Source organism: Choloepus didactylus, chromosome X, assembly GCF_015220235.1.
Source record: "Choloepus didactylus isolate mChoDid1 chromosome X, mChoDid1.pri, whole genome shotgun sequence".
Lineage (NCBI taxonomy): Eukaryota > Metazoa > Chordata > Mammalia > Pilosa > Megalonychidae > Choloepus > Choloepus didactylus.
In genome coordinates, this window is record NC_051334.1 from 149,377,255 (window position 1) to 149,401,242 (window position 23,988).

A 23,988-nucleotide genomic window follows, 5' to 3' on the forward strand; every position below is an offset into this window, starting at 1 on the left:
GGCTTTGTCCCAGTACATTCCTTTCTAGGCTGCAGTTCCTCAAAAATGTCACTCATAGTTGCTCTTGGGGTGTTTGTCCTCTCTTAGCTTCTCCAGAGCAAGAGTCTGCTTTCAACAGCTGTCTTCAAACTGTCTCTCATCTGCAGCTACTTTCTCAGCTTCTGTGCATTCTTCAAAGTGTCCCTCTTGGCTGTAGCTCCTCTTCAAAACATCACTCTTAGCTGCACTGAGTTCCTTCTGTTTGTCAGCTCATTTATATGGCTCCAGTGATTTAATTTAGACTCACCCTGAATGGGTGGGGCAACACCTCCATGGAAATCATCCAATCAGGGTCATCACCCACAGTTGGGTGGGGTGCATCTCCATGGAAACACTCAAAGTATTACAATCTAATCAACACTGATACATCTGCCCACACAAGATTACATCAAAGATAATGGCATTTTGGGGGACATAATACCTTCAAACTGGCACAAGGGGAATAATACAAGCAATGCAAACTAGAGTTTATAGTTAATGGTTACATTGTAAGATGCTTCCACTAATTGTACCAAAGGCAATAAGCCAAGGCTAATTGTCTATAAGTGGAGGATATAAGGGAGTAAAAAGGGATTCTTCATGGTGGTGCTGTTGTCTGACCTTTTCATTGTATTTTAATTTTATTTTTCTACTATCTTTTGTATTTTCTTCATTTTTTTCCCCTTTTCCTCTTTGCTTGGGGAAGAAATGGAAATGTTCTCATATAGATTGTGGTAGTGAATGCATAATTACGTGATTATACTGGGAATCATTGGTTGTTTACTTAGGGTGAATTGTAAGGTGTATGAATAAAACTGTTTAAAAAAATAAACAGTGGGATACAAGTGCTGGAGAAAATGTGGAGAGAGGGATGTACCTATTCCCTGTTGGTAGGCAGGTAGAATGGCACAGCCCAGCTGGAAGGCAGTGTGGTGGTTCCACTGGAAACTAACTATGAGGTTGCCATACGATCCTGAAACCCCGTTATTGGTTATATACTTGGAAGAACTGAGAGCAGGGACATGAGTGGACATTGCACCACTGGTGTTTATGGCAGCAGAATTCATGATTTGCAATGGATGGAGGGGCCTAAGGATACATCAACTGATAAATGGAATGGTGAACTGTGGTGGATACATACAATGGAATACTGAGTGGCAGTAAGAAGAAATAAAGTTGTGAGGTATACACCTAGGTGAATGGACCTTGAGGATAGTACGTTGAGTGAAATATGCCAGAATCAAAAAGACAAACATTATAATGCCTCACTAATAGGGACTAACTGTAATGTGCAAACTCTGAGAATTGAATTTGAGAGCATAGGTTAGCAGGGGAAGGCTTATGGTAAAGTTTCCTAGATTGTAAGCTCTTACAGCAGGCACATCTATTCATGAGTTGTAATGGTTGTCTCTAAATTCTGAGATGCTGAGCTGTTTCTGTATAACCTTTTTGGGCCCTGGAACTTCGGGTATCTGTGTGACATCTGAGACTCAAAGCCAGATTTCAGCAGCTATGAATGTCAGCATTACCCCAGGCAGAAAATGTTAAAGAAGCTGAAGAAAGAGATCAGACTTCAATTAGAGATATGAACGAAATGGACCTGGTTAGAACTAAGGTAAACTGGACTAAATGGAAAATGATGTTATTGACTGTGTTTTAAAACCTCAGCTTCTGTGTGAGACCAAGGGAAGAGATGTTTACTTGGTGCAAAATCTGTATTTTCTGTAGCATGCTATATAGGTTAACTTTATGGTCAGTTTATTCAAACACCATAATTACATTGGGGTGAAATCTGTTTGGTTTGTACAAGTTAGCACAAAACACTATTACATCCCAGAGTAATTTGGGCAGAGAATAAAAAGTATTTGCAAAGCCCCCTTGAGAGCCTGAGGAAAAAATGTAGAAACATTAAACTTCCCCACCTGGGGAATTCCTGATATTCTTGCAAGCATTGGGGACTACCATTGGAGTACACCAAGTCCTCAATCTTGGGGCTTGCCCTTATGAAGCTTGTTACTGCAAAGGATAGGCTAAGCCTATTTATAATTGTGTCTAAAAGTCACCCCCAGAGATCTTCTTTTGTTGCTCGGATAGCCTGTCTCTCTCTAAGCCCACTGAGCAGGTAAATTGACTGCCCTCCCCCCTATGTGGGACATGACTTCCAGGGTTGTAAACCTCCCTGGTAACATGGAACATGACTTCCGGAGATGAGCCCAGACCCAGCATTGTGGGATTGAGAAAGACTGACTTCCTGACCAAAAGGGGGAAGAGAAATTAAACAAAATAAAGTTTCAGTGGCTAGGAGATTTCAAATGGAGTCAACAGGTCATTATGGAGGGTATTCTTATGCATCATATAGATATCCATTTTTAGATTTCAGTGTATTGGAATAGCTAGAAGGAAATACCTGAAACTGTTGAACTGCAACCCAGTAGCCTTGACCCTTGAAGATGATTGTGTAACTGTATAGCTTACATGGTTTGACTCTGTGATTATGAAAACCTTGTGTCTCACACTCCCTTTATCCAGAGTATGGACAGATCAGTAGAAAAATAGGGACAAAAATTAAATGAGTAATGGGATGGGGGTGGGATTTTTTGGATGTTCTTTTTTAGTTTTAGTTTTATTCTTATTTTTAATTTTTTTTTGGAGTAATAAAAATGTTCAAAAAATTGATTGTGGTGATGAATGCACAACTATATGATGCTACTGTGAACAACTGATTATACACTTTGGATGATTGTATGGTGTGTGAATATATCTCAATAAAATTGCATTAAAAAAGAGATAAGGGAGCATGATGTGTGCAAGCTACTCTAAAATGTTTAGAATATAGAAAGAGAGAGAGAGTGATATAAAAAACATGAGCAAAATGTTAAAAGTTGATAAATCTGGGTAAGGGGTTTATTTGGAGTCTTCTGTATTGTTTTCATATTATTTGTGCAACTTTCTTGTAAGTTTGAAATTATTTCAAAATAAAAAGTTAAAAAAAAATAGAATAGAGGTGGAAGGTAGACTAAGAGGCAGCCAATTCTTGCCCCTCAGCCAACAAGTGTCTCATAATTTCTGTCTTTCTACCATTGTTCTTTACCCTTTTGTTTTAACCATTTATCTATTTTATCTTTTTCGTGGTCATTTGAGTTACATTAATCTTTTTACAGAAGTTTTAGAGATACTCAGCATCTATATCCAAAATTGAGATTGGTGTGTCATCAACTCAAAAGGATAAATCTAGCAGGAGTTATCAACAAGAGAAATAAAATAAGGAGGTAATAAGTGAAGTTGATCCAAGGGGCAGCCAACTCCTGCTCTTAGGATCTCTTTTAACTCCCTACTTTCTAATACTGGCCTCCACTCCTTTATTTTCCTTTTCTTCATCCAGGTGATTGGTGGTCATTTTCCTTATGTTATGATCTTTACAGAGGATTAAGTGGGACTTGAACTCAATAGCGCCACCTATAGCTTTGCATTGGTCAGCTCTAGAAGTGAAACCTATATAGAATTTATGAACAAGTTAAATGCATTAAAATGTTGTAACAGGAGGCAAAGTAAGTTCAGGAGCCAGTAAACCCCTAACCCTCACACACAAGTGGTCTCCTAATATTCCCTTTTAGCACAGGCCTGTCTTCCTTTCTCCTTCTATTTCTTACTTCCAGGATATGAGGTGGCCACGTCTGCTACATTAGTATTCTTTTTGAAATTGTCCAGAGAGTTTAGTCTTAGTTTTATGTACCTTGAAATCTGTATTTTTTCATTTCATCTATAGAATCTAACAATATGTTATAGAAAGACAACATGATTTAAACTAGTTAGATGGAAAGCAGGTGAACAGGGAGTCAGGCAACTCTGGCCCATTAGTCAGCAATTCTTTCTTAACTTCCTATTTTCTAAAAACGATCTTCCCACTTTCCATTTTTCCTGTTTATCTGATTTTCATTTCTGTTGTTACTTTATTGATAGAAATTTCAGCGAGGCTTGGCCAAATATTCCCACCTGTACCTTTGCAGTAGAAGTAAAACTTAGGAAAGGTATATGAACAAGTATGATACCTTAAAGTAATATGATAGGAAGAAAAGCAGGATCAAGAGCCAGCCAACTCATGCCCATTATAAAAAAATTAGTCTCCTACTATTACACTTCTTGCCATAAGCCCTCCACCTTTTTGTTTACCCTCGCATATTCTGGGTATTTGATAATAAGCTCTATTACACATATTTTATAGCTGAAGTTGTCCAAATAATCTAGTCTTAGTTTTCTGTACTGACAGACTGCATTTACCATATCAACCATTGAATCTAGCAATATGTGATGGAAAAGTGACATTCTTTGACCCATCTTAGAAGGGAAACAGTTGAACCAAAGTCAGCCAATTCCAGCCCCTTAGTGAGCACATAGGTCCTAACTTTTTCTTTCCTACCAATAATCTTCACACATCTGTTACTCCTACCACTCTCCAAATGTTTTGTGGTCATTTCTTTGTGTTTATTTTATTTATGGAGATTTCAGTAGGACTTGGCCCAATTTTCCCACTGTAGCTCTGCAGTGACTCAGCTCAATAAGTGAAACCTAGCCAGTTTGGTTTTAAGGCATTTTAATTAATGCCTTAAAATGTTGCAATAGGAGACAAAGCAGGAAAAGAAGCCAACTAAATCCTGCCCTTTATGCAAAATTGTTCTCATACACATTCCTATCACACCACCATCCCCTTCCTTCATTCTCCATCTTACATCCTAGATATGTGTGGTCAGTTCTGCTATAGGTGTGGCTTTGCTGAAGTTCTCCAAAAGATGCAGTCTCACTTTTCTATAGCTTGCACACTATATTTGTGCATATCAATCACACAATATAGAAATATGTGATGGAAAAACATGCTATAAACTATATTAGAAGGGAATCAGGTGAACTGTGAGTCAGATACCTCCTGCCTTGGTAAAAATTTCATCTCCTAATATTCCCCTTGTTACTACACCCTCTCCTTGTTTGCTTACCCTTTTGCATCCTAGTACTTGGTGACAAGTTCTGCTACATTAGTGTCCTTGCTAGAGCTGTCCTGAGATTCTAGTCTCAGTTTTCTCTACTGATAGACTACTTTTGTGCAGATCACCCATAGAATCTGGAAATATGCTGTGGAAAAGAAAACGTGCTTAATCTTTGTTAGAAAGGAATCAGGTGAACCAGGAGTCAGCCAACTACCGTCCAGAAGTCAGCATTTCTCTCCTAACTTGCTTATTTTGGCCAATAATCATCCAACTTTAATTATATATATTTTCCTTCTATGTATTTGGTGCTCATTTCTGTTGAGTTCTTCTATTTAGAGATTTTACTGGTACTCAGTCAAGTATCTCCCCCTGTAGTTCTACAAATGTGAGCTCAAAAGTGAAACCTAGCAAGAGTTTATGAAAAAGTGAAATGACTTAAAGTGTTGTGATAGGAGGTGAGGCAGAGTAAGAATCCAACTAACTCCTGCCCCTTAGTCAGCACTTCTCTACTAACTTCCTTCTTCTATCAAAAACTCTCCTAAAAATATCCTATACTCCCCCTATTCATTTCTTCCTTCTTCTCCCCAAATCCCTATCAACCACTGATCTTTTTACTGGTCTATAGTTTTGCCTTTTACTGAATGTCATATAGTTGGGATCATACAGTATGTAGTTTTTTCAAACTGGCTGCTTTCACTTAGCAATATGCCTTTAAGTTTACCCCATGTGTTTTTGTTGCTTGATACTTCATTTCTTTTATTGCTGAATAATATTCCACTGTATGGCTGTGCTGCAGTTTATCCATTCATCTATTAAAATTAATTTTGGATGCTTCCAATATTGAGCAGTTATGAATAAAGTTGCTATAAACATTCATGTGCAGGTTTTTGTGTGGGCATATATCTCTAATTCATTTGGGTAAATACTTAGGAACACAATTGCTGGATTGTATGACAAGCCTGTGTTCATCTTTGTAAGAAATTGCCAGACTCTCTTCCAATGTGGTTGTACCATTTTGTATTCCCATCAGCAATAAATGAGAGCTCCTGTTGTTCCACATGATACTGAGCATTTTTCGTATGCATATTTGCCATCCATGTATCTTCTTTAATTTGGTGTCTGTTCAGATCTCTTGCCCGTTTTGTCATTGGGTTGTTTGTCTTCTTAATTGATGAGCATTAAGTGTTCTTTGTATATTTTAGATACAAGCCCTTTATCAGAAAAATGCAAATATTTTCTCCCAGTCTGTGGTTTACCTTTTCATTCTCCTAAATGTCTTTCACAGAGAATAATTTTTCTATTTTAATTCAGTCACACTTATCAATTTTTCTTTCATGGATCATGCTTTTGGTGTTGTATTTAAAAACTCATCACCAAACCAAGTCACCTAGGTTTTCTAGAAGTTTCATAGTTTTGCATTTTATGTTTAGATCTATGAGCCATTCATTTTGAGTTAGTTTTTGTGAAAGGTATAAGGTCAGTGTCTAGATTCTCTTTTTTTGCATGTGAATGTTCAGTTGTTCCAACACCAATTGTTGAAAACACTATCCTTTCTCCATTGAATTGCCTTTGCTTCTTTCTCAAAGATCAGTTGCCTATATTTGTGTGGGTCTATTTCTGGGCTCTCTATTCTGTTCCATTGATCTATTTGTGTGTTCTTTCACTAGTACCACACTGTCTTGATTGTTGTAGCTTTATAGTAAGTTTTGACAGGTGGTGTCACTTTTCTGACTTTTTTCTTCAGTATCACGTTGGCTATTCTGGGTCTTTTGTCTCACCCCCCTTTTTAACACTGTTATTCTGCTTACTTGGTGATAAGTTCTTTTACATTAATGTATTTGCTGGAGATATCCAAAGATATCTCTGAAGAGGCCATGTAGAGAATCAGATCTTAATTTTTACAATCTTGTGTTCTGTCAGTGATCACCTGAGCAGTAGAGTTTAGCAATATTTGATGCAAAAAGAAAATTCTTTTCTAAAAAAGCATCCGAAGTAGAATGACTAGATAGTCTTAGTTTTCTGTACCTACAGACTGTATTTACACAGTTATCATCCATAGAATCTAGCAATATGTGATAGAAAAGACAACATTGTTTCAATCATATTAGAAGGGAAAGAAGTAGAACCAGAAGTCATTCATCTCCTCCCAATTACTTAGCACTTTGATTGTAACTTCCTTATTTCTACCAATGACCATCCCATTTGTGCTGGTTTGGAGTTGTTGTGTACCTCAGAAAACACCATGTTCTTCTAATCCATTTTGTGGGAGCAGACCTATTGTGGGTGAGACCTTTTGATTAGGATGTTTCAATTGAATGTGACCCAGCTCATTCAAGGTGGGCCTTAATCCTTTACTGGAGTCCTTTGTGAGAGGATAAGAGGCAGAGACATTTGGAGAGAGTTTAGATGCTAAGAGAGAACCCACAGATTCTCAGAGATAGAAATGCCCAGCAAAGCAAGAAGGACCCACAGGAGCTGTGAGAGAGAGTCATTGAAACCAGAACCCAGGGAAGAAGGACCAGCAGATTTTGCCATGTGCCTTCCCATGTGACAGAGGAACCCTGGATGCCAGCAGCCTTTCCTCAGAGAAGGTATCTACTTCTTGTTGATGCCTTAATTTTGACATTTTCACAGCCTTAGAATTGTAACTTGTAACTTAATAAATCCCCATTCCAGCAGCTTTAGCAAACTGAAACACTACTTCTTATTTTCCTCTTTAATCTTCCAGATATTTAGTGGTCTTTTGAGTTCTTTTATTTTATTTAGAGATTTCAGGAGGCCTTAGCCAAATATCCCCATCTACATCTCTGCAAGTGGTCAGCTTAATAATTGAATTCTAGCAAGAGTTTACAAACAAGTGAAATGCCTTTAATTGGTTTGATAGGCGGCAAAGCAGTTCATGAGACATCCAACTTATACCCCGATATAAAATAATTCTCCTAGTAATCCCCCCCCCCCGCCACAACTCCTTCCCCTTTTTTATAACCCTCTTAAATTTTGGATATTTGGTAGAAGCTTGGTTACATTAATGTCTTTGCTGAAGATGTTCAAAGAATCTAGTCTCAGTTTCCTGTACCTATGGATTGTATTTATACACATCACCCATAGAATCTAATGATATGTGATAGAAAAGACAACATGCTTTGAACCATGTCAGAAGGGAAATAGGAGTCATTCAAACCCTGCTCATTACTCAGGAATTCTGTCCTAACTTCCTTATTTCTACTAATGACCTTTCCAATTCACTTTCACCTTTAATGTTCCAACTACTCAATGGTCTTTTGTGTTGCATTGTGTTATTTGTTCAGAGATATCAGTGAAACTCAGCCAAATATCCCCATTTGTAGCTCTGCAAGTGGTCAGTTCAAGAAGTGAAACACAGGAATAATTTTTGAACAAATAAGATGTCTTCAAATGTTGTGATAGGAGCCAGCCAACTCTTTCCCTTATTATAAAATTCATCTCCTAATATTCCTCTTCCTGCCACACATATCCCTATTCTCCATTTAACTCACTCTCTTTCTTCATGGATATTTGTTGTTCAACTTTGTAATATTAGTTTCTTTGCTGATGCTCTCCAGAGACTGAAATCCCTCCTTTTTTTTTTGGAACTTGAAGATTGTATTTGTACCTATCAACAGTTAGCTCTAATATATATAATGGTAAAGAAAGCACACTTTAAACTGTGTTGGAAGGGCAACAGACTGACCACGAACTACCTAGCTCCTGTCCCTTAGTCAGCAACTGTCTTGTAAGTTCTTTATTTCTTCCAATGACCTTCCCAATTTTAATTTCTCCTTTTCTTATATGGTTGTTTATTGGTCATCTCTGTAAATTTATTGTCTTTTCAAAAGTTTAAGAAAGTCTTGGCCTCAGTATACCCACTTTGATGTCTGAGATCACCATGTCAAGAGAGAAGTCTAATGAATATTATGGAAAAGTGAAATACCTTAAAATAACGAAATAACATGAAAGTGTGAACCAGGACCCAACAAACACCTGCCTTTGAGCTAGAATATTTCCGCTAACCTCCATTTCCTTACCACTGACACCTACGCTTTTATATGCCCCATTTTCCTTTTTAGTTTACTATATCCTCCCCTCTGCTGTTAGTGTCTTCACATAGGTTTTGGGGGATATTCGGTCACCTTTAGGCTTGTCAGTGCCACAACAATAAAAAATCCATCAAAGATGTCAAGAAAGGTGTAATACCTTGAAATATTGGGTATAGGAGGAAAAGGAGGATCAGGAGGTAACCAAATACTGTCTTTAAGCAGAGCCTGTCTTTTAATTTCCATCTCCCTTCCTTCTCTACCTTTCCTCCTTTTCCCCTTTACCTGCTGGATATTAACTGCTGCATTAATATCTCTGAAGAGGCTACATAGAGAATCAGACCTTAATTTTTACAATCTTGTGCTCTGTCAGTGATAACCTGAGTGGTTGAGTTTAGCAATATTTGATGCAAAAAGAAAATTCTTTTTTTAAAAAGCATCAGAAGTAGGATTACTAAGAACCAGTCAACTTATGCTTTTTTTCCAGAATAGCTTTCCTAATATCTCCCTTTCTAGAATTCACTCCCTTTCTCTTTTCCCTTTCTACTTCCTTGATACTTGTTGGTTAGTTCTGCTGTGTTAGTGTTTTTTCAGAGTCTTTTGGGAGAATCCAGCCTTGATTATCTCAACCTTGAGGACTATGGATTGCTGCATCTAAATGCCAGGCACAAGGACAAAACTCAAGCCATAGATTCTAACAAGAGGTCATGACTGAACAAAATTTATACAAATGCATTAGAAGGAGACATAGGATGAGGAGTCAAACAACTCTTGCCCTTTAAAAACAAGAGCTCTCCTTTCATCTCCCTGTTACCTCCTTTCTTTTTCTACTTCACTTCTGTTTTCTCTTCATTTTGTCAATGGGGCATATTAGTGCTTTCTACCTGTATGTCCTGATTGGCTTTCAGGGCAGTCAGTAGGAGCCAATCTTGTGGAGGTCTTGCCAGCCATAAGAATAGTTCAAGATGACTTCCCCCTGGTGAGATTTATGCAGCCGTGGATGCATTTCATCCCATAAAGACAGTCAGGCAGGTTCCAGTCTGAGGTGTGCTAGAATTCATTCCCAGGTGCATGTACAATAAAACATGGGCTGACTGAAGAAACTTCTAGGTATTCAGTGGTGTGGTTGATGTATTTGTAGAGAGATGAGTGCACCATGTGCCTATAATGATGTCTCCACATTACAATATGTTTGTTGGAGAGGAAGACACCAAGTGGAAATATGTGAGACCTATGTGGCAGGTGAAACTTCCTGTAAATAAGTGGAAGTAATTGGCAGGGGTATTTGAGCTGGATCCCCTCCCCTGACAAGGAAGCTTAGTAAGGCATATCCCTCTGGAAAAGAGTAGTTTTGTGGACAATAACCAGACTAAGTGCTGAGTCTGAGGCCTTGTGGTAGGTTGAATTATGTACCCCAAGAAAACATCCATGTCCCTATGGGTGTGAACCCATTGTAAACAGGACCCCTTGAAGGTGTTTTCAGGTAAGGTTTGGCCCAACTGAATGAGGGTAGGTCTTAATCCAGATTATCAGGTCCTTTTAAAGAGAAAGACCCAGGAAGGAGCCAGAAGCAGGAAGTCAGAGAGTATCTAGAAGAGAAAGGAGAGGACATTGCCATGTAACAAGAAAGCCAAAGATTGACAAGAATTGCCAGAGCCAGCACCAGAATGCCACAGTCTTTGGGTGGAAAGTGCAGCCTTGCTAGCACCTTGATTTTGGACTACTAGCTTCTAAACCTGTGAACCAATAAATTCCCATTATTTAAGCCAAAACCAGCTTGTGGTATTTGTGATAACACCTCAGGCAAACTAAGACAGGCTTTAAGAAAGAAGTGAGATCTGGGATCCTTTTTTCTCCCTTCCTTTTGTTAATTCTATATTGCAATTTTAAAATACTATGAATATTAGATAAACAAGAGCCTGATGTTTATCAAAGTGTGAGGGGCACAAGAGATACTGCCTCCTAGTGCATGCCATTGCCTTTGACCCTGGGGACCAGGGTGGTGGCAGGAGCATTGTCACCCCTTTTGCTTAAGGAATGGAGCTACATTTTCCAGCTCAGGCTTTTAAGACATAGACCAGGTGACAGAGAGCCCATCCTTCACCCACACCAGCAGGCAAGTGTGCAGTTGTTAGATTTTCTTGTGAAATACTTAACAGCTAAATATGCTTTGGCACAGTAAAGGAATTAAAACCATTCAGTAAAGTTTCATCTATGGTTTTTTATTTGTATATATGTTCGAAGGGTGGAGTGGGGAGTTAGGTAAAGTTAAGCCTAAACTGTAGCCTCTGCTTGGCTTTATACTCACACAGGCCGCTCTGCTGATTTTAGTGCAGGGGAGAAAAAATGGTAGAGAACAGTCTTAGGTGCTCTCATGCAGGAGGCCCTTGGGACAAAACTCATCATAAAAGAATAGTGAGGCCAATCAGTTAGTGTTAATTTTAAAAGGCTTTGTGGTTATCAGAAAGGAGACGTGACTAGTTCTTTGTCCAGTCTCCACTGACTCATATCCCCCCTATGAAAGGAAGATGAAAGGGCCTGTAAGTAATAACTGAAAAATCTGTTTCACTAAAATATTTTCTAAGACTGTCTTGTTACCCACGTTAAAGAAATATAAAATGAAAAGAGGCAGGGGTGGGGGTGGTGACTGGAGAATAACACTAGAGAGGCTTCTGGAGGTTGTGTTCAGTTTGTGACAATTCATCAAGCTATACATATAAGGATGAGCGCACATTTCTATATGATTTTTATACTTCAATAAATATCTTTTAGAATGCAAAAAAAAACCTTAAATTTTCAACTTTTCTGTATATTTGAAAGTTTTTTATATTAAAATGTTGGGAGGGGAAATCTGAAGAAGGGGTGAAGAATTCTCCCCTTTTCCTAATAAGTATAAATTGTAACTTCAGCCCATTGAGGGCCCAAACACATTAGCAGCAATTAGCAGGAGACAGATAGCCAACAGAAGTGACAGTAATCCCTGGGAGAGGTGTCCCAGAAGATAGCAGTGCCCAGTGGGAGTTGGTGATGCTCAGGCAAAGATGGATTAGGTGTGGACCCTTCCTTTGGGAATATTAAGTGGCAGAGACACCAGATGATAACCAGAGCAGGAGAAGCAAATAATGGATACAATGGAGTAGATGTCAAGACACATTTATGGACACATGTAAGATGTACACTGGATTTTATACCGTCATGTACAACCAAGCTGCCAGTTTCACTCTTTGGCATTTCTGTAAATCACAAATGTTGAAAGTACTCATCACTAGAATCTGAAGCAATCTGCTATGCATGGCATATTAGCTGAAGAAAATGTTTATATACTTCTAGCTACAATCAGACTTTTCTCACATTTTCCAGTTACCTGAAGCATTGTATTTGTACTTGATGGATAAAGACTGAAAATACAGGTAGATGAAACAAATGTAAATATTTGCTTGAATTTGGCACCCATGTTTGTCCACGCAGCAGCTACTCTAAATGGATACACAGGCACTAAAATGTAAGAATGGATATTTTCTCCATCATGCCTTAGTTTCAAAGATGTAGTGCCTTAAGAATCAGCCCACATCCAGGTTTTCTTGATTGCTAATGAGTGATCCTGGGGAAGGAACTTTCATTTTCTCCTTATCACTCTAACCAACAAATATGATAAGAACACACGATCTTCTACAGTTATGATTCCCTTTTGAATATCTTTTCAGGGTTTTACCGATATTTTGCTGGAAAGAGTCATGCATGGGGGAGCCAACATTACAGGATTCCAGATAGTCAACAATGAAAACCCTATGGTTCAGCAGTTCATACAACGCTGGGTGAGGCTGGATGAAAGGGAGTTCCCTGAAGCCAAGAATGCACCACTAAAGGTAATGTTTCATGCCATGTAGAAACCTTAAGCCAGCTTTTCAAAGCATCTCTATCTAGCCTTTATATGTATAAGGCCATCCTCTGATCAAATTCAAGGGCACTAAAAAGCAGCTGCAGATGATACTACTGCATTTGAAACTAAACCCCCAATAAATAAGCTATTGTGAATAAGGCCTTTTAAAATCCAGTGACAAGAACTTGATCTGGGCAAAGGGAGGGGGCAGTGGGAATAGGTAAGAAAGATTGATAGTCTGAAACAGAAAATTAGATTTTACATTATTTATGTGATTGCTTTGGGTTAATAAGTTCCATGAATCTCAGTCAACCAAGTGAATTAGGCTTTAATACACAGTATGCACTGCCTATACGTATACTGAGTGGAAATGTTTTCCTGCCTAGAAAAGTATCTTTAAAAATAATTAGATTACCTAGGTTGCTCATTTAATGAAATCAAGATAAGAATATTAAAAGCAAAAAAAGTCATGCTTAAAGCACTAATTTTTCATTATGTGTTCCCCAGTGGATAGAAATATTTTTTTAATTAGGAATTAAAACAGATAATAAATTAGGGGGAAAGTTATTCATGTTACACAATGGATCCTTCAAATGTATTTTTAAGTAACTCATTCCTTCAGCGCATTGAGGTAAGAGTCTATTTTCAAATATGAAAAAGACTTGAAATTCTTCCTTTCTGATATAGTGGAAGTATGTACCATGGCTATGGGATCCCTGGTATACAACATGAGGGATCAAAGTAGAGTTTAGATCCTTCCTTTAAAAAGGAAAGGGAAAAAGAGCTCTCCTTTCTCATGGATCAAAGATATCTCATTTTCTTCCTCTCTGGCAAGAGTAGAATAGGGAAGAAAAGGGGGAAGACAGATCAGAGAAGAGTCACATTTTAGGCTTATGCAAGGCTACCCCTTATTGGTTCACAACAGAGCATAATACAAGTTAGACCTTACTTTATACAATTGGTATGTTCTAGAAAAGTCCTGTTTTAAAACATTCTGATTCATGATCAAATCAAGTGCCTAATTTGTTTCAGCAAATATGGTCACATTCCCTATAATGAATCCTTTGTAATGCATATCTTTTTTATGCAGTAAATTGATACTCATGCTCCCTTTACAGTTAGGTGAGCTTGTACAATTTCGGATTTTCAGAAAACTGCTCTCCACTGCTTTGCGACCATTAGATTCAAAGAGTAACAGGTAGAAGTGGGGAATTTGTTTGTTCAACATTTTAGCATGCCAGGCACTGTGTTAGGCACAAGTAAATGGGCAAGGGTAAAAGTATGAAAAGAAAACTGCAGAGTAGTTTATGTCTCCTCAGAAGTTGTAGGGCTGGTAAAAAGGAGAAAGCATACAATTTATGATACTTCATGGTATGTATGATGCAAAGTTCAAAGAACCTGCTGGGGAATGTTCAGGCTTATAAGTAAAACCCTTCAAATAACTTAAGAAAATGGAATATTTAAATAGTTGGTTACAACTTTCAGATTACTTTTGCTTGGTACTAGTTATTATGGAACCTTGTTCTGTATCAATCAGACAAAAAGCCCACTTTAAAAATTGATGTTCAATATTTTTGATTAGGAAGTAAAATTGCCTGGAGATTAAAATCCTGATGCTTAATTTATTCTCTATTTTATGAACGTTTCCTTTTGGGGCTTTTTTTCTGGCATGCTCACGCATTGGTAAGTAGAAGCTGAATAAAGTAGAAAATTAAATAGCTGTTTTGGCATGGCTTAGAAAGGACTACATTAAGATTGCTGAAAATTTATGCAGTCAACTGGAAAAAGTCACCCCCACATTGGCTTTATGAACTGCTAGGATAGGCAGACACAAAGAATTTTCTTCACGAAAGAACATATGTCCCCTGTTACAATCATAGTTGATAATTTGCTCCTGAAAGAAAAGTAACATGACAAAAGTCAGAAAAGTAAATTGATAGTTGTAAAGATGGCAATGTATTCACTCCCAATTTTATTTGGGCATACTACAGAGAGAGAGAATTTCCCTTTAGGACATTTTGCTACATTTTAAAAAAGGCAACAGTATTCTGTATTCTACTAGTATTTGTCAACCTTGCAAAACAGAGGGCAGCTTATTTTAATCATACTTTGTTGATTCATCTAATGAAAAGACATTTACCATTTCATATTGCAGATAATCGAATCTCTTGTATTAAGTGACTGACCTCATCTCTAGTAAAGCATATCAGTCTATCCAGGGAATAGAGGGCATTTTCATCTGAAAGAGGGAGCATCATGAGTATTGCCTGCAAATTGTCAACATTATCAGATTTAAAATTCAGTAACAATTGTAATTTTCTACAGTCGAAACCAACTTTAGTTTTGGTTCCCCCCCAAGGAAAAAAAAATTGATTTATTGCTAGCCAGAGGTCCTAGTTTGCCAGAAACGTGGTCCAGACAGAAATGATTAATGTGTTCTTCCAAGTTAATTTCAAACTAACTTAGCTATTTCAATTTTCCCCTAACTAAACACTAGATCTGAATTTTCTATTACAACTGGCAGTAATCCAGTCTTGCTTTAGGATATACTGTTTCTTCTACAATCCACACATACCATCTTTTAACTTCACACATATTTCTTCCTCTTTAAAGGAATCAGACTTTTAGTAGTCACTCACTTAATACAAAACACAATATTGAGAGCAAGAGAGAAATTTCCTTGAGCCTTTTGACTGTAATAATCTTAACATTTGCACACATGAAGTAAGAGGCATCATTCCAGAATGAATCAAAGTCAGGCTTGCCCAGAGAGATTTCTTGATTCAATTAATTAGGAGAGTGACTTCATACAGTGTTCCAGTTTGCTAATGTTGCCTTTTTGCAAAATACCAGAAATGGATTGGCTTTTATAAAAGGGGGGTTATTTGGTTAGAAATTTACAATCTTAAGGCCATAAATTGACCAAAGCAAGTCATCAACAATCGGGCACCTTCACTGAAGGATGGCCAATGGTGTCTGAAAAACCTCTGTTAGCTGGGAGGGCATGTGGCTGGCGTCTGCTCCCGAGTTCTGGTTTCAGAATGGCTTTCTCCCAGGACGTTCCTCTCTAGGCTTCAGATTCTCTCCAAAATGTTACTCTCAGTTGCTCTTGGGGTGTTTGTCCTCTCTTAGCTCCTCTGGAGCAGGAGTCTGCTTTCAAAGGCCATCTTCAAACTGTCTCTCATCTGCAGCTACTCAGCTTCTGTGCGTTCTTCAAAGTGTCCCACTTGGCTGTAGCAAGCTCACTCCTGTTTGAGCTTATACAGTACTCTTGTAAACTAATCAAGGCTGATGGTGAATGGGTGGGGCCACACTTCCACAGTAACTATCCAATCAGAGTCATCACCCACAGTTGGGTGGGGTGCATCTCCATGGAAACACTCAGTCAAGGAATTACAATCTAATCAACACTAATACATCTGCCCACACAAGACTGCATCAAAGATAATGGCGTTTTGGGGGACATAATGCACTCAAACTGGCACATATAGCAAGAGTCCACCTTGCTATATGAGGAATAAAAGTTATAAGGAACAAGGAAAGTTTCCAGGTGTCATTTGTTATGATCTCTTATTTTCTATTCATCCATTTCAGTATACATCAGCACTGACACATGATGCAATACTGGTCATAGCAGAAGCTTTTCGCTATCTGAGGAGACAGAGAGTGGATGTGTCCCGGAGAGGCAGTGCTGGAGACTGCTTAGCAAATCCTGCTGTACCCTGGAGTCAAGGAATTGACATTGAGAGAGCTCTGAAAATGGTAAGGACCACAATGGGTTATTGCCAGGGCAGGGGGAGGTGTGCTTATAAAGACACAAAAAGATGACACCTCAATCTTGATGAAAGACATAGTAAAAGGAAAAGGATCAAAGTCTATAGAATCTCAGAGTGTGCAGAGATGATGAACATGGACCTTTATTCACCAAAATCAAGAAATCTAAAACTAGAGGTTCTTTCTTGACACTTGGAAAGTGGCAAATTTAAGGCAAATGAATATTTAGTTCTATCTTACACTGTGGTAGTAAATGGAACTCAGTGCCCCCAAAAGTTAAGGGTTGAACGTGCAATAACTTCAAAAATTCAAACTTTCCAGAAATATGATGTTCCTTTGGTGACTTGGGATAGTATATAGGGAACTCTTAACTTCAAGGTAGACATTACAAAGGACAAAGCATCCTCTGGCTCATCAAACTTAATATTAGCCTGGATGGATCATGAGACTGAGCCAGTGTTACAGTATTTCTGTTATTATAAAGAACATTAATACTACTCTATATGGTTGAATGCAGAAACATGATACATTTGTAGGCCTACTTAAGCGGCTTTCCCCAATGCGCTAAGAAAAAGCTTAAAGTAAAGTACAAGGAATCAATGGATAAGCAGTCAAAATAGGTCACTTGTTTTTTGTATTTACTGGGAAGAACATTTAAGGCTTCAAGCAGTGCCTTTGAAGAGATTCCATTATTTACACTAGAAGAAGCATCACCCATTCATTGCAGCTTTCTAAGCAAAAGATCTTTTCTGAATATTTTGCTTTATGCCACATGCACCTGCATGCATTAAAATAAGCCATCAAGAGAATAAGAATCTCTTATTTCTAGTTATTTAATTATCCTGATGCTTGGGACATACAAATAAACAAAGAGATAGACCATGGTAAGATAATTCAATGCACAACCCAGCAATAAAGAATTTGTAATGGCCTTATAACAAACATCATTTTGTGTAGTTTGCTCTCTTACTGCTGCCTTAAATTTGTCAAGATGGAAGCTTTCAATCAAAAGGGGTTAGTAGCCTGTGTCTCTCTCCAAGAAAGCAATGTGACTCATTCTCCCATCATGCAGATTTTATGTCATTATATCAGTTCCCTAACAAATGCCCTAAGTGTAGTTTTATAGAGGTAACACTGCACAATTTTGAAGAGCAGTTAATTAAATTCAACCTTCATAGCAGTTACAAGATTTGTATTGTCAGGTGAGACATGATGATGAGTGAAATATAAAACTCCCTCAGAGTGAATCGAAAGGAGTTTTCAACTATGCCTCAAGAGGCAAGACCCAGCATCTCCAATTGACTCCCCATTCATGACACAAACAACTACCTTCCCAAAATAGAAAACTGGCTACCAAAATGAATATATGAAATTAATTTGGCCAGAAAAAATTATATTGATCATACTATTGCATATGAAAGTTTCTGCATGTCTAACTCACTGATAAAGCTCAAGCTATAAGTCAGGTAAGTGTCCTTCTTCCTGAGGCCCTAATGATCACTCAACCAATCCTCCAGATAGGCTGGAAACCATCAACTTTTTCCTAAAGTAGGAGTTACCTTGTGATGAATGCTTAGTAAAAACTCCACTAATCAGAAAGACTGCAAGGGAAGCTGGTCTGACTACTAAACGTTTGACTATATTAAAATAAAGCCCATTTTATTTGAGTTCATTAAAAATGAGATTGCATGATATAAAAGAATTCCTCATTGTGACTACCAATAGTTGTTGCTTACTAAATCATTCTCCTCCTTCAAAGAAATCTGGCAAGCAAAATCATTCCTGATAGAGGCTCCTCAGGGGGCCTGTTTTAATGAATAAATAAGCACATCATTCATTCAATAAAAATTTATTGATCACCTACTACTATGTATCTGGCTCATAGTTAGTATGCAAAGATGAAATTGAGGGGAGCTTACATTTAAATTGTTAAATGTAAACAAATTCTTCTAAAAGTCTTAAAGCCACTTGCAAACAGATAGTCATTCTCACAATTTGCAAACAGTACAAAGATCTTTCTCAGCATGGTCTACTGAAATATCTATCACAGATTCTAAGCCAGTATGACTTTTCCGCTTGTTCAGTAAACATTTCTTGAACACCTGCTCTATCTTATACATTGTATTAGTTTCTGAGAATACAGAAATAAGAATGTCTTTCATCTCGAGATGCTCCCATTGTAGCATGGAAGACAGAAGCACACAAATGATTAATACGCTATGGTTAAGTTCTACACAGGGGTGATATGGGAGCCCAAAGGGCAAACACCTAACCAAGACTGGGGTGGGGGTGGGGAAGGATTAGAGAAGGAATTTCAAATGGGATGATGGGAAACTGTCACTGACATTCAATAGCAGACCACGTGTGAGTGACGTTTTGAAGAGGAGCAAGCTTGCTAAAGAGGAACGTCCTGGGAGAAAGCCATTTTGAAACCGGAACTTTGGAGCAGACGCGAGCCACGTGCCTTCCCAGCTAACGGAGGTTTTCCAGACACCATTGGCCATCCTCCAGTGAAGGTACCTGATTACTGATGTGTTACCTTGGACACTTTATGGCCTTAAGACTGTAACTGTGTAGCCAAATAAACCCCCTTTTTATAAAAGCCAATCCATCTGTGGTGTTTTGCATTCCACAGCATAAGCAAACTAGAACAACCTGGATATGAATTTTTTTCAGAAAAAAATACTAGGCAATGCCCTGCAGTCAGATTCATTCATTCCAGTCTTCAACATCTTCTACATTTTTATTAAGCAATTAAATAAATGTTGAGTTTCTACCATACCAATTTAGGCACTAAGATACAATAGGAAAATAAAGACAGAATCCCTACCTTCAAGGTGCTTGTATTCTGTTTGAAGAAGACAAATAATAAATATGTAAACAAAAAAGTTATATAAAATAATTTCAGGTACTAAGTTCTATAGGGAATTATGATAGAGATGTCTTAGAGTTTAACTAGGAGCTGGGAAGGAGATTAGGGAAAGCTTCTTTAAGGAGGTGACATTTGATTAGAGACCTGAATGATAAAAAGAGGCAGCCATGTGAAGAGCTAATGGAAGAGTATTACAAACAGAAGGCATGACAAGTGCAAAGGTCTTGGAGCAGGAACAATCCTGGCATATTTAAGTGACAGAAGAAAAACCAGTGTGGCCAAAGCTTAGTTAATGGGGAAGTAAGGATTGAAGAGCAATCTCAGAGATGTAGACCAGAACCTTATTGTGTAGAACCTTGTAAACCATCCAAAAAATAGATTTGAATTTTATTCTGTTTGCAATAAGCAGCAACCCCATTGGATGGTTTCAACTATGGAAATGATGTGATCTCATTTCTATTCTAGAAAGATCACTCTGGCTTCTAACTGGAGAATAGGTTGTAATGGGGAGGAGGGGGAGGAAGCCAGTTGATAATGGTAGCCCCACACTAGAGGTATAGCGATGGAGATTTTGTAAACTGGTCAGATTTAGAATATATTTCGGAGGTAGAGACACAGAATTTTCTGATGGATTGGACAACATATGTGAGTGAAAGGGAGGAGCCAAGGATGACAGATTTTTTGCCTCCATCCCTCTGCAGTGATAGCTGTTGAAATCCCTGTCTTCCATTCTTTAAATGATCCATGGATACATACTAAACTATAGGAGCTAAGGCAAACATAGTTCACTAGGATTGATCAGGAAACTTTTCCAACAAAAGGGAAAATAAGAAGGATCTTCAGGTTAGTCCTCAAAACACTTTTAGAAATCCAGAAGTTCCTAATGATTTATGCCTTTACTGTGCCTTATTAATGTATTTTTAGAAGGTGGTTTTTTGGTAGAGGTATATGTTCACAGCAACTAACTCCATTTTGCAAAAATGTAACTTTTTTGTATTTCTTTAACTACACCCCATTTTTGCTACATGGAAGAAAAAACACATCCAGTTAAACTCAGGCAAATTTAGTGATTTCCCAGTACTTCAGGTGTTTCACTCCCTCTTCTCTGGGATGACATACAAATTCCAAGGGATTTACACAACATCATGGTACCAGAGGCAACTATCTAACCCCAGATCAGCATGATCACCTCCTGGCATTCACTGAGGAAAGTCTGACTTTTGAACAGTCTTTCCCTTCTACACCAGTATCATCTGAGATGTAACTTTCCAAATTTTCAGCAAGATTTGCTGCAACATGCCCTCATCCAGGTCACAAGATCCCTGCAGGTCTGAGCCTGAACTTACTCTGGCTCATTCTCTCTCTCTCTCTCTCTCTCTCTCTCTCTCTCTCTCTCTCTCTCTCTCTCTCTCTCTCTCCCTCCCCCCTCCCTCCCCCACACCATTCCAGGGGCACTGGAGAAATCAGTTTTTCTCCTTCTACCACCAGGCTGGGGTGCATGGCACATTTAGACTTCTCTCAGCAAACTTTCTCCAATGTTCTCATGTAGCCATTGCTATTTTACCACTCCAGCACCATGCTAGGTATGGGCTATTCACTGGGAGTAGTCCATTCCTGTGCTATGCCTTGGGAAATGAGTCTTCATTATTTCTGCTCTGGGATCCCCAAATCTCCTCTTTTTTGGAGAGCCAGGGGTGGGGAGGGACAGGGCATAGAGACCTTTCTCAGAGACTACATCCAAATCTGACTTCTCTTACACTCATCTCTGCCTCAGTTCTTATCTGGCCCCCAAGGATGGTTAGTCTGGCTCTTTATCCATTTGCTTTCCAATCTATTGATTATGGCATAAAATTCATACCTTCTTTTGTAATCCTTTAGGCCTTAGAATTTTGAAACTCAGTATTTTTATTTCTCAGAAAGCTTGGCTCTTGCTAATCTAAAACTTGGCTTTTAAGATAACATCTCTGCTACAATTTTCTAAAATCTATTTGAAATTTTAAAAAAAGAGGAAGGCATTTTCTATTCTGTTTTCTTCCTATTCATGCCCTAACAATCCTAATCTTCTCTGAGGAACTAGATGTCTCTGCCTCAATAGGAAGAGGGCTGCTGGATAACTGGTGTGGGAGGTAGAACTTTAGTTAATATCATAAAGTTTCATCCAGATATATGTGTATATGTGTATGCTATAAAAAATGACCTAAAGTTCCAGCTTGACTACCCAGTTGAACAGAGGGACCCAGATAGTTTATCAAGTGATTATAGCTTATAGCAAAAACTACCCAGGTTTGCAAATCCAAGATTGCACTAGAACGCAGTAATAGATGGTAGAATGGAATACATTGTCCTCCTTCTGTTCTAATGATTTACAGTGTTTCCTGTCTGGAGGGAGGGGCTTGGACAGAGATACTCTATTGCATTTCTTTCCAGTTCTGATTCTAGGCATCTGTCTGTAAGTTATCCCCAAAAGTGATCTGCATACTTCCTGGTGCCCTAAAGATGTTCCTGAAGGTGGTTAGCTGCTACGGCTAGAGAAATCTGAATTCTAGAACTGCATCTTCCCAGTTTTATCAAAATTCTTAGGTGTCCACAGCCTGATTTATTTGACTCTCAATTTTATTTCCTTTGAGTCCTGGTCTGGTTTGCAGACTGTTTTTTATATCAGGTGGTAACATTGATTCTCCAACCCTCTCCTAGACACTCTGAGGAAGAAATAGGAGATGCCATCTTACCCCTGAGTCCAGCAGGCAGAAAATAAAGGAGGCAGATAATTTCATCAGGAAAGTTTCTGGGGAAATGGACATTCCAAAAATATTTGGAGGGAAAGAGAATTCAGAAATAGTTCAAAAGGTGTGTGATAACATGTTTGTGACCCAAAAAAAAATCCCCAATAAGATCACCTGGCTTTATTTCATATTAGATTCTGGCCACTATTGATTGAGGTATGAAATAGTGTATATATGTTCTTTGGGGGAAAAGAGAGTTTAAGAAGGATAAAACAATTATTTTCCAAGAAAAAATAATTGCTCAGAAACAATAGTATCATAGTAGAAATCAATATATAGATTGCTAAGGGTAAATTTGAAATCACTATTTGAGACCAACATGCTCTGAGCACCACTTTATTTATAATTTCATAATTCACATTTTGCAGGTGAAGATGAAGTTTCATTAAAAAGGGAACTTCCAAAGAATAATTTGCTTTCTTTTAAATGAGTTTGAGGAACCAATGTTGTAAAGCAAAATACTTCTATGTTTTGACAAACAATACCTAATGAAAGAAGATTTAATAGTGAACCTTTCATATTTACAAACAACCCCACTATATTAGACATTGTTTCAGATGAGATAAACAGTCGCTTTCTTAAACATGGTTGTATGAATGGGTTAATCATGAAGAGAATCAAATTAAAGCCCCTTTGAATAGAAGTTTGAAGTTTGATTTCCAAATGTTTGTATCCTGCCCCTTTCCTCCAAACAGACAGACAGATACCCACACACCACAATTTGAGTAAGTATGATGATTAACATATTATTAAAGTTTATTATATACAAAAGTATGAGGGAGTAAACTGCTTACCAGCCAGATTCTAAAGACACTTTTGCTCCACTTTCTTGGCCTGGGGTTTCAGTCAATTGTATAAACAAGAAGGTTGGGAATAGCATGGTCAATGATTGAGGAGATATATAAATAAATTCAAGGAAGCATGGGTAAATTTATTTAATACAGATTCACAGAAAGTTGTTAAAGGTGAAGGACAGGTGCTTGAAGGACACATCCAGTCTTTTAGAGTTGACATCAAGAGGACAACAACGATTCTCATAGTTCATTGTTGGCCTTATCTTAAAACATTCCTATTTGTAATCGCCCAAAGAACTCCTTCAGGGGCTGATCTAAAATTTTTTATGAGATTGTTTCCTACTTGACAAGAATTGAGATTATTTAACCTGAAGAAAATATGCAGCAACAGAAAATATTAGAACTGTCTTCAAATATTTGAAGGGTAGACATTTTAAAGATGGATTGTACTTGTGCTGTGTGGCCCTACAAGACAGAACAAAAACAAAAGAGTAGATATTACAGGGATAAAAATTTTAGCTTAGTGTAAAAAGATCATTCTAATAGAGCAATCGAAAGTAGAGTGGGTTGCCTCCATAGATCGTGAGCCGTCCACCAAGATGTTGATTACATGGGTTCTAATTGTGTTTTTTAAAGCAACACCCCAAGTGATTGCAATACTAGTGATCAAGAGCCACTCTTTGAGGAACATTTGACTACACAGTGTATAAGGGAATTTCTTCTTTGATTATTTGGAATTACTTTTTTCCTATTAATCCTATGTGAGTGATACGGTGGGGCGGGGGGATGATTGTTTCAGGGACTGGAATCTGAAGTTGAGTTGGTACTATCATGTT

The 23,988-nt window shown here is 38.0% G+C and overlaps 1 protein-coding gene across 1 annotated transcript in view; it reads left to right on the forward strand.

Moving 5' to 3' along the window:
* The window catches only part of LOC119522392 (glutamate receptor 3), a 348,722-nt gene that overhangs the window by 254,025 nt on the left and 70,709 nt on the right, over positions 1–23,988 (forward strand). Inside the window, exons 6-7 of the mRNA XM_037820898.1 lie at positions 12,754–12,915; positions 16,524–16,691. Coding sequence (XP_037676826.1) covers positions 12,754–12,915; positions 16,524–16,691 — 330 coding nt within the window. The remainder of the gene's footprint in view (positions 1–12,753; positions 12,916–16,523; positions 16,692–23,988) is intronic.